The following is an 11,934-nucleotide window of genomic DNA, read 5'->3' on the forward strand; positions in this document are numbered from 1 at the left end:
AACCCGAGCGACGTCGAAGCGCACGCTGTAACAGCTCTGCCCGTCTTCCAACAGGTGCAAGAAGAACTCCGAGGGAGCGAGCCACGCGGAATCCTGCGCAGTCGGCCTGACGCGGCAGGACACCGAGTTCATCAAGGCGCACTCCTTCCGGCCGGTGTCGCCCGACCTGTCGGCCGGCACTTCCGAAGAGGACGACGTCGAGAGCGAGCCCGCAGAGCAGGACGAAGACCAGCAGGACTTCGACACGGCCAGCGGCGACAGCGCGGAGAGGAGGCGCGAGAGCTTCGTGTCTGTCGAGGAAGAGCCTCCGCGGGACTCGGTGAGCGTGCACGCCCCGTCATTCGTCCACTGCAGGAACTCTCTGGAGGTCCTGTGCCTGTGCCGCCATTGCCGCTTCATCTGCATGCGCTGTGCGCTTATAGAGCATATATCGCCTAAACATTTCCCAACAGTTCGCCCCAACTGATTTCGTCTGTTGCCCTGTGGCAACTTGTTTCTCATGGCTCCTCAGTTGTTACTGGCGTTTGGGCGCTTTTTCCTTCCTCCACCCGCCGTGGTTGCTCAGTGGCTATGGTGTTAGGCTGCTGAGCACGAGGTCGCGGGATCGAATCCCGGCCACGGCGGCCGCATTTCGATGGGGGCGAAATGCGAAAACACCCGTGTGCTTAGATTTAGGAGCACGTTAAGGAACCTCAGGTGGTCAAAATTTCCGGAGTCCCCCACTACGGCGTGCCTCATAATCAGAAAGTGGTTTTGGCACGTAAAACCCCATAATTTAATTTTTTTTTTCCTTCCTCCATCTTTCCACTTTAGCGCCAAAGCTTCATTACTTGCTACATAGCGAATTTCTCCCGTTGGTCCAGCTTTGCTTGACCGCGGTTGCGGAATCCGGAGAAGCGCTGCATTTCGCCGCGGCGCAATTTCCTCAACGTAAGCGCAGAAGGTTTTAAATACACGGAAATGCAGGGAAAGCAGTACAGCAGTTTCCTTCATTTTACTGAAATTTAGGCATACATATACGATTTCACTGTCGGTTGCCGCTGAACATTCCTTTCTCTCTCTTTTTTCACCCAAGTCCTTCGGGATCATCCGTGGCGGCACGAGAAATGGGTGTCGTTACGCATTCGCGTGTCACAAGTGCACAGCTAGCGAATGTTTACGTTGAATATATAGGTGGACACATACGTTCGCACGTGTCCACGCAGTCGCTACACAGGTTCCAACGCGCCCTTCTCTACGAGATTGCCATACAGTTCATAGACACTCTCTGAGGAACACATGCAGGCAGTGTGCTTGCAGACAAGTCGCACCGCTGATGTGCCCAAGCATGTGCCAAGACTCACACGTTTCAGAGTTGTTAGCCTCGGTGCTCACCTTCCATTTTTCTATTAGAAAAAAAATATTAAGGAAACTGTGTCGATCATGTTCCTTCTATCTCTTCGCGCGCACCACTTCTTTGGAGCTGGCAAGAGTTGCACACTCTTCGCCTGCATATTTTTTTCATCTGTTTCAACTACGATTGAAACCTTCTTTGAAGGAGTTCGGGACCTACAGGACAAGCGAAATCCATCTTTATTTTCTGTCTACAAGCAACATCGTCGCCGCGCGACGAATTCTGTATGTGCGAGTGAAAAGGTGCGACGGTGAGCCGGCGATAGCGACTCAATCTCGCGCACGCAAGGGAGGGAAGCGCGGAGGAAGCGCACCGTCTTCCGTCGCGCGCAAGGCTCCGAGGGGAGAGTCTCTTGCAAGAACGCTGTTCTATGCATTGAAGCGCAAAAGTAACTGGAACACCAATGTATTTCATCGGACGTACACATTGAAAATTATTATCTTGAAACTGGTGCAGTGCAGAGAATTCGTTCCAAATGGATACGCCTTTCTGACTCACTGGCTATAATTCGTAGATTTAAACACATGCCGTGAAATAATAAAACCTAGTTAGGTTAATTGAGCTAATTCGTTAGTTAGGTATTTTTATTTCTCATCAAAGTAATGGCTGCCTCATCCGAAAAAGAAAGCCGGTATACTGCATATACTGTAGTTCTTTTCAGGAGTACAAGCTTCCGCCATTTGTAGGCACTTTTGAATTCTGCCCTAAACGTTTAATTCAGCCATGTTCGCACCTTTCAGCCTGTCTGAGAGGCTGAGGCTCTCGTTAGAGCCAACCAGCCAGGACATGGCACAATTTGTGTCAAGGATAACGCCCCAGACACCTAAGAAAAAGCAGCGCCGTATGCTCAAGATGCGTTTTTGTACAGCCAACAGCGGCCATCTTGATTGAGGTAGCTCTTTAATCTCCAGTACGACTCCGTCCCTTGCCTCGGCTACACCGCTGCACCCGCCTGGCTCATGTTCCCCAGAATCCAGCACGATCAACGCTTTCTGGTGCACTACATTGAAAAGCTTCTGGAAAAGTTCACCAGTGGCGCCCTGGACTGAGAGCCATTCATTCATTCATTCATTCATTCATTCATTCATTCATTCATTCATTCATTCATTCATTCATTCATTCATTCATTTCGCTGTATAGTTAGGCAGAGCAGCTTATTTCCGTCGCGAGGTGCAGCGCGAGCTGCAACATTCATGCACCCACAATGTTGGCGCATAGGTTGTCAGAACAGAGGTCGCACGCGCAGCCAGTCGTGTAAGCGAGCCTCAGTTACACTAATCAGTAAAAGCGACCTTTTTTTTCTCTCTCCCAATGTTCTCCTGCAGGAAGAGCCGCATCCGTCGCCATCGTCGTTCCCGATGCGCTTGTCGGCGACCGGCTTGCGCCCCGTGGCCACGTGCCGGTGGGCGCGCGACTGCCTCGACCCGTCCGGGGACCCGCAGCTCGAAGCGCTCGTTCAGTGGATCGCCGCCAGCGTCGCCGGGGTGCCCGGCCTCGTCATCTACACCGGCGGGCAGCCCAGTCTCGAGCAGGTATACGTGGCACTGACGCAGCGCCGGCCACTTTTCGCATGCGAATACGCAAACCATCGGGCGCGTGTGAGAGAGGCACAGCAATGAAACAGGCGGTGCACGTTCATTGCTCAAGCAGTGCGTCTGGACCAGGACGCAGGCAAGAAAGAGGAAAGCAACAACACACGACGCGCCTCCTTTTTCTGCGTCATGGTCCCGTCGCGCTACTCAGTGACGAGCACATCCATGCCACATTCTTCTTACCCTTTAAGCGTCCAACAGTAACAGTCTTCTTCGGATGTGAAGTCAAAGGCGGCACCTGGCACCACGTTGTCTGGCACAGATTTATACTGCATGGATGTTGATCGGGCCGATGCAGGTTAATAAGACCACACGACGGCAAATAAACGAAATGACGCCTAATTAGCGGCAACCACTATTTGGCAGACATGTCTCCGGCTTCAGCCAGCGCCAGACTTTATACGTGACGGCTGGCAGCCGGAGACCCCAGAAAACGCTTGGCGCGTTGCGTTCTCATTCGTAGCTTGCACATTATCCCTGTACTTCACCTGGGTGAAGTTATTTTAGCGCGCCTTTGCTATAGCTTGCCTTTGCCGTTACCACTATAGCTAAGCATCGAACGCGCGTCAGCTTGCTGTACTATAAGTATGCAAAGCAAGCGCCAGGCAGAAACGGCAACGCCTCAGCAGCATGTTAGGGCGTTTTAGAAAGCGGACAGGCAAGCTGCCAATGATTAGTAAGTTTTATTTGAACGAAATGAAGACTAATGTCCAGCGCGTTCAGTAAAGAGTATATATGTAAGTGTACTAGTAGGGAGCGTGTATATGTGGTAAAGGGCTGAGACTGCGTTCTGGACCAAATGAAGATGTACAGTTCACATGCACGTTCTAATCTGCTCAGAGTTTGCCATTGTGGTCAACAGGTATAGCTCTTGGGCGTTGGGGTTCGCGGCATGTAACTTAACATTCCTTATAAAGATATAAGCAAGGCTACAGCCGAAGAAGCGCTGGACTATGCATGACGTCGCGCGATCATGCGACACCACATATGAAGCTCGCGCTTGACGATTACGCTTTTTCTCGTGGTTTTATTGTGCTTATATTAAACTTGCGCTCTCTCGCATTGTCTTCTTTTTATGGCGGTTGACATACGTATGGTGTTACATCTTGCAATGAAATGTTAAATAAAGGATCAACGCTTTGGCGTGTACTCACAAAACTTTTCGAAACAGACGACCTCGAAAACTGCCTCATCGCGCCACGTGGAATAGTCTGTAGGTGAACGCTTGTGCTGCTAGGAGATTATACTTTTTCGTCGTGTTCCGTTAAGTTTCATGGGTAACGGTGCCTAATGCGTGTGTGCGCTCACTCACTCACTCGCTCACTCTTTCGCGGCTCTTGCAGCTGTCCCAGGTGAGCTTCAAGGTGGACGAGCGTCACTGGACGGTGGGCGACTTGGCGTGCGAGACACTGCGCTTCTGCCGGAATCGGGTGGCGTTGCACGAAGGCCGAAACAAGTCGAGCATGCATCGGGGCACCACGCTGTTCTCCCAGCTGCTGGGACAGAACGCAGCCGCGGCGGCGACGACGACGACAGCGCCGAGTCAAGCTCCTGTCGGAAAAGGCGGCACCAGAGCCAGCGAGACTTGTGACGGCGGTAGGGCCATGCTGCAGACCCACGACTCGCTGGAGTGAACAAAAAGTGAACGAACGCGAACCAACGAAGGACTCGATAATCCGGTGCCGCGCCACCATGCCAAACCGACTCTTTGCTCTTGTGACGTATGGAAAGCTGGCAGTGACGCGTCAGCGGCCACCTCTCAGTACGGACTCGACACGCTTCTTCTTTTGCGTGTGACTGTATACCCAGCTGAACTCGAAGCAGCCATATCGCGTTCGAAAAGAATCTCTCATTTAAAGATCTTTCGGTATGTTCATAGAAAAAGGTGTTGTGTTTTGGTTTGTGTTTAGTTTGTCTTGAAGGCCGAACGAATAAGTCCTCGTACGGGACGCTGAAGCGTTTGCCCCTGTCCGCTTTTTGCTTTCCGTTTATATTCCATAGCCTTCTGCGTCCCGTTGGTCTGTTGATAAGCCCAGCGCTGCGCGAAACAAACGAGTAGTACAAATTGCGAGAACTTCAACCTTGTCGTAACGGTAAACATCATTTTCCTCTCATCGGATATATGTAGCTTTATATAGGGGGCGTATATACAGCCGAGAGCACAGACGATAATGTTTCCCGTGGAATTTGAGGTTCGCGACGGCGCAGCGGAGCTACATGTCGAGCAATCATGGTTCGTCAGAAAGATACACCTGGCTAGTTGGCAAAGAAGGTGAGAAATGAGTTGCGCATTTAATGCCCTGGCGAAACGCCTGTACACTCCTCGTAGAGTTTCGGCACTTCACAAGTGGCGGTTCTGCAGATGTATAGTTTTTTTCTGTCATTCAATGGCTGGCAGTCAGTATAACCTACTTGTGAGCCTGTCCCCGTGTCCGGCGACGTTAGCAATAGCAGGGCAACTCTGCGCACTGAAATTTGAAAGGACACGGCCCATGTTAATTAAAAGCGACCGCGATGCTGCGCGTTTTACGCGAGCTGTAGCAAAGCTTTGTGGTGGGCCTATCCACTGTGATGCATACTGCGCTGCGTGAGATTGCTGGAAACAATCGGGTGTCCGTGACTGATGGAATCTAGGGGCACTGGGAGCCTCGATCGTTATTCGGCTTTCGTCACTGCTTCGGTAACGCGCGCAGTGTCCCGGCCGCTCACTTTTTTGACACGGAATGCACGCCATCCATGCGATGCTAACGTACCTGGTTCAGGTGCGGGTGGTTCTTGTGTGGCGTTGCTTTCAGCACAACACTCTCGCAGCCATAAATCTTGCGGAGTCGTGATCCTCATCATGGCTCTTTTCCCGAGGTCGAGCATTCAACCGCAGTGCAAATTACGTACTCGCGCCTCAGACTGTGAATCGATCACTGCATTACTGAGTGTCTCAGGTGTTTGCGTGTCGTTCAGACGTTCCTGAGCCTGCCTTTCGCTCTCATCCAGTTTTCGTGAGGCGCTTCTCGGACTGTCAACCTACCTTTACGACCAGATCTCGTTGACGTCATGAACAAGAATTAGTAATGGGATCTACGTGCTCCAGCTCCCCTCTACGTCTCGAATCTCGAAAACACTGAGGGACGGTAATCATGTTGCTACAGAAGTTCGTTCCGCAGGCGCACGCAGGAACATGAGTTACGACGTCTCGTCGAAGGCAACGTAAGACGCGCGACGTGAAGCGAATTTGACGATAGTGCAACTGAAGACGAAAAACACGATAATGGAAACAGTACGCGGATCAGGGATCTGACGCGATCAGGCGATATTCTATAGCTTTAGGAGAAGAAAACCGTCCGTGGCAGCCCATTCAACCTTATGCGTATAGAAACGCGAGAGCCGAGAAATGAAACGCGGTAACGCTATAACGTCGGGGCCTTCGTTTTGCTGCGAGCCCAGCACTGTAATTCCAGAATACCCGCAGCGACACTGCTGCAGCTATGGCATTCCGTTGCTCAATACAATGTCGAGGATTCGAGTCCAGGCCGCGGCAACCCAAATGCTGATGGTATCTGAACAAGCCCACATGGTCTATCCCGAGCCTTTTACTATGTATCCGGCGCCCCCCACGCGACAAGGTTTAGGAGAAAAACCCGTAATTGATATTGGTGTCGCGTTTCATTGGTTATCTCCCTTGTTATGTATAGGCTGCAGTGCGCAGTAAACAATAAGCGAAGGTCTTATGTTATCACATTTTATTCGTTCGTGACTGTACGTTTGCAGTCACGTTGAACAAATGTGGAAAAAGACGTATAGGATAGCAGGGTCGCAGATTGCTTCTTCCGTCGGAAATAGTCTTGATGTTTTTTTTTCTCCTGAGTGCAAGCCCCCCCTTGCGTTTACTTGTCATTATACTTCAATATACGCACACCCATTACCAACCCTTGGGACGTGATGAGCATGATGACTATGTTTATTGGTGGTGTTAAATAACATAATATAAGCTCATATTAGAGAATCTCGCGGCACGTGGATAGATGAAGCCACCAAGTGTACAAAATGTAAGGCAGTGGCCCTGCATAACGTTCCTGCTTCCTTAGAATACTCAGTCTCTTCGTAGTTACACTATTGAAACGCTTTTGTGATTCGTCTCTCATCTGCCGTCATCATTTCGGAGGCGAGTACGCTCTTGTTTGGTGCCCATCTAGGCTGAGCGCATCTCTTAGTCGTTTATAGCTCCATAAGTCTGGGATCCTGTAATTACGGCCTGATTGTATAGAACGATATAGTCGCTCCTGAATCGGTTTTCTCTCGCACGAAAAAAGACAAAGCAAGAGAAAAGAAATCAGGCGCTCAAGCGTAGGCGCGCCAACGTGCAGTCGATAGTGTTAAAGCTGTTAGTTTCCGGACTTCATGCAATGAGACACAAAATTCTATATGCTATATTTGTATATACCTCTCTCTCGGGCCTTTACAGTGGTATAAGTTTCGGCTATTGGTCTCGTGGCATGCTGTTCTACTTCCTACGTGCGCTGAACTATAGAATGCGCACAACGTGAATTTCTAGTTCGTGACTGGAAGCAAGCACCAGTAGTGCAGCACAGAGCAATAGACGAGCATTTGGTGCAGGGTCATTTTGTCCGATGTGCGATCATCACCACATCTAGTAAATCCAGGGTAACAAATCTCGGCACCGTTTCCAAGGTGTGTTGTAAACATACGCCGAGACGTGTTGTCGTTGGATGTGTTTTTCATATTGCTTAACATTAAGTGCTAACACTTCCGGAGACCTGATGGGGCACAGTATTGGCGGATATTTTTGGGTACTTACGTAATATCTGAAGTACATTTAGTGAACTTGCCTTTGTGTATATCTAAATACAGATAAACTTTATTATCACTATTACTCTTACTGTAAGAGGCATTGCCACCTGATATACGCCAGAAGGTCTATTCAAGCCTTGGTCAGTTAATACGATATTTGCGGCCTTATATCGCTTAGCCAGTCGTCCCTTGCGAGGGTCGCTTGGAAAATTAAGTTGCATTCCTCGCTCAGTTTGGGGCGTTCGTTTTGGTGCTAGAAGAAAACACTGTGCAGCCATGCTTAGCTTTGATTTTCGCTTTTTTTTTCATCTTGCAGTATGATTTGATCGTTATTTCGAAGATGTGCCAAATGTCGCGAAGCTGTCGCATACCTGCCCCGAGACTTCGGTGCTCTCAGCTCGCCAACTGATGCAGGCGCACACGCGGCGTGGCTGGACTGATTTATCGTCACGGGACTGTTCGAGAGTGCTGTCGCTCTACTCTTTCTGTCCTTGAACAACGTCGTCACTCTATATTTACGTAGATTTACCTGAAAAGTGTTGATTTAATGATAATCGGCATCAGATGTATTGCGATGCCAAATGTTACCTTTGAAAAATGTTCTATGCCGCCTGTGGACGCTTTGGTGGCCGTGTATTATCACGCACCGTTTTTGTAAGGATGGCGCCACGTAAAAATGATCGCTGCATGATTTATCTGCAGATATGACAAACGCGTCAAAGACCGACTGTATATATGGCATTGTGCGAGTTTTAAAATCTTTCAGTCTATGGGAAAGCAACCATGGCGCACTGAATACACACTTGGACTATGTAAAGCACAAATAAGCGTCTTTCCCTTTTCTTTTCAAAAAGGATATTCGTTTTTTTTACACCTTCTGCAATATATTGAGAGAAACGGCCAATATTGAAGAGAAAGAGAAAGAACCTTAGAAAATAATGCATGTGCATTGGAGATAACTGCAGAAAAGCATCTACTGCGGCTGAGAGACGTTAGTGCATACGTTATCGTACGAGCAGCATACGACGTGCTTTTGGCGCACAATTTCGAACATGGCACGCTCGAATTGCGTCTCAGTGCCCTGAAATATTTATCAAGCAGGAAAAGCAGAGGAGGAAAAGAAGGAAGGAAAGGTAGGGAGGTTAACCAGACGCACGTCCGGTCTGCTGCCCTGCACGGAGGAATGCGTTTATTTCTGTGTTCGTCTCCTGGTATTCTTAAACTGAACTCTTACCCTATTTTTTATATATTTTTTTGGGGGGGGGGATCATGCCACTAGCTCTTTTGGAAGTGGCGCCAGGTGCCTTTAAGGAATTGCGGACGCTTTTGGTCAAGTTCAGTGTGTTCTGTGTTAAACATCTCGAGTTTGCGCGCAACGACATCATGTTTGACTGACCGCAGACGCTATACACAATGAAGCGCCCGTCTCAACAGTACTCGCGATCTCTGGTAGCGATGTACATGCCGTTGCCTGTTCACTGCGAAGCGAAAAGTGTCTTTTGATCGACGAGCCATCGACGTCTGTCTCTCTAGACGAAACTGTTCGGTCCCGGATGAATTGCGGCGGAAGATTATCCTGAACAACCAGACCCGTTCAATCGCTCGCTCGAAACAGTTCATATCGAACACGCATGCAATCAACGTCGGTCTGCAAGCTAGAAAGTGAAGGTGGCACAAAACGCGTTACGTTAAAGATGGTGGGCGGAATCCTGTAATTATGGGCATGCTAAGGATGCTGCGCACACCTATAAAGTCAACGCTTGTTAAATTTCCACTGGCACCGTGGCACGTGGCACAGTGGTATGTACCTGTAACGCAGTTTTACACATGGAGCCTTCGGAGAATGCAGTCACGCTACCGCTAACAAATACCTCGCAGCACATGTTGCGTGCATCGAGAGACATTGCAACCAGATACGAAGTGGGTTACTTCACGCCTACGTCCCGACGTGTATGCGCTTGAACCCGAATCGAACTCTCATCGTCCACCGCTCTCGCTATATGTCGAATGGGATAGTTTATTAAACGATCCTTGTCGCTCGGGAATCAGTTTTAACCGATTAGTTCGGTGCACTGGACGAGCATTGTGTTACTTTGCGTTTCTATGTGTTTCGCTGGAAAAAGCACTTGTCGACCTGAGCTCAATTTATAATTCAGTCGCGCGTCTATACACCGTGACATACGCCTGAAAATCGTGGAAGCGACTGCCGGATCTTCACGGGTGAATACGCCAGAATCGTGGACAGTATGTGTGACCTTTTGAAACTTATCGAGTGCCTTATGCTTTGCGGCCTGCGAAAAAAAAAAAAGTGTACATAATACCGTGTCTGGCGGCAGGGACGCGGCTGTAAGGCTTTAGCTCGCTGCATCGCGTTGCTTTGCGCACTGTATATACATATATACTTATTTTCGTGCAGCGTCGGTGATAGATCGCCACCACGCAGCGGAGAGGTCAACGATCATCATTTTCCTGTAGCGTTTCGAATTAAGCGACGTGAGAATCGTGTTTACGTGCCAGTGTATTTACGGTGTACGTTGTTTTCAACTTCTGGTTCAATGAGTCAATAAAGATGTTACAAATGAGAAGCCAGTCTACGCAATCTCTTGATTAGCGACCACGCGCTGTGTGCAGCAAATGTTTGCAACTGAAACTCCCTCTACCAACGTAACGGTGCCATCAACAACTCGCACGTTCACGGCATTTGCTACTCTGGGGCGACCATAATGCAATGGTGCTATGACGCCCCGTCATTCTATGATTATCCATCATCTGCACGAACTTCCACCCATGGTTATCCGCAACATGATGCTGCCATCCAACCCCATACGACTGTGTTCTGTACATACACACGCTACTTATATATCGGCCAACATTTACCAATTTTATCATAACATGCCCGACTTTTAGAACTCGTTTACGCTAGCCGTATGCATACATCAGCAATTTTATTATCGTTTTCTTCTTTTTTCATTTTTCGCCTTGATTAGGGCAAAGCTTATTACGAAGGAATACAGATAAACTCGCTGATTGATATCTTATATGTCATACTCGCACCAGCGACACAACATTACAGAGCCAATGTATAGCAAAAAAATTGTCGCCGTTAGGTGAATGATAGCGAACAATGTCCGGTCATTTAGGGCGCACATCAGTGTGGCTGCGACTATATATAGTACAATGCTTGTTAAAAGCATTCTTACAGATGCAAATCCTGTGAATATTTAGTAAACAGTCAATGCATCTTCACCAATAAAACAAAACTATGTATGTTTTTAGCTAAGGCTAGCTTTTATTTAAGTTTTAACGTTGAAATATTCCGCCACTGTGCAGTCGGTCTGGGGTGCCTCTGAAGCTATCTGAAAGCTATACGTACTCTATTATATATATATATATATATATATATATATATATATATATATATATATATATGTGTGTGTGTAATATAGAGAGAGAGAGAGAGAGATTCGAAAACTGTTGTAAATACTGCACAAAGTTCTTCGCTTCTCCTTCGCCGACTCGAATACTCCGTTACTTGTCTTCCAAAGTCGCAACATTGTTCACCAGTGTAGCGCAACAGCACAACGACCGCAGTTCGACGAGCAAGGCGCTTGCTTAAAGCGCCGCAAATACTTGCGTCATACTTGTTGTTTCTCTCGTGTTACAACTCTTGCGATGACACGCGCCGTGGACAGGCGCGTCAGCGTCGGCCAGTCCATGCCTTTGATTAAACAGCATCCGGGATCGCCCCACAGGTGACGTTACAACACTACAACTGCAGGATTATTAATTAATTGAAACCTGTAATGCCGAACGCATCATATATGCTACGCAGAGTTCGATGCCTGATAATTCTCAATTAAGCCCGGAAAAATTAGGGCATAGTATACAGTCGCGTTTCCGGTGAAAAGGCGTCGGACTGCTTTAACCTTTTAACTGCCGACCACGAGGTAATTCGTCACCACCACGAGCGTCCTCTGGTGCCGATTTAAGTCGTCGTGAAATTTTGCCAATTTTTGCACAAAAGAAAGGGATGCCAAGAGATTGCAAAATATTTTAGGAAAAATGGCGCAAAATGTGCACGTCCTGAAAAATTTCGCACTTCTAAAATATCTTTTGTTTTTTCATCCACTTTCATTTCCATTT

At 48.4% G+C, this 11,934-nt stretch overlaps 1 protein-coding gene and 1 long non-coding RNA gene across 7 annotated transcripts in view; one reads left to right on the forward strand and one right to left on the reverse strand.

Annotated features, from left to right (window-relative positions):
* LOC135917010 (uncharacterized) overlaps positions 1-10,376 on the forward strand; it is a 100,209-nt gene extending 89,833 nt beyond the window's left edge. For all 6 annotated transcript variants that reach the window (XM_065450469.2, XM_065450467.2, XM_065450470.2 and 3 more), the window contains 3 exons: positions 55-319; positions 2,719-2,925; positions 4,329-10,376. In XM_065450469.2, coding sequence (XP_065306541.2) covers positions 55-319; positions 2,719-2,925; positions 4,329-4,619 — 763 coding nt within the window. In that variant the 3' untranslated portion in view covers positions 4,620-10,376. The remainder of the gene's footprint in view (positions 1-54; positions 320-2,718; positions 2,926-4,328) is intronic.
* On the reverse strand, positions 2,820-4,440 carry LOC139054641 (uncharacterized). Its single transcript, XR_011511384.1, has 3 exons — positions 4,302-4,440; positions 3,169-3,254; positions 2,820-2,955 (listed from the first exon to the last, which is right to left on the reverse strand). It is a non-coding gene; the product is annotated as an uncharacterized lncRNA (long non-coding RNA).
* Positions 10,377-11,934: the final 1,558 nt, after the last annotated feature.

This window comes from Dermacentor albipictus, chromosome 1, assembly GCF_038994185.2.
Source record: "Dermacentor albipictus isolate Rhodes 1998 colony chromosome 1, USDA_Dalb.pri_finalv2, whole genome shotgun sequence".
NCBI classification, from domain to species: Eukaryota; Metazoa; Arthropoda; class Arachnida; order Ixodida; family Ixodidae; genus Dermacentor; species Dermacentor albipictus.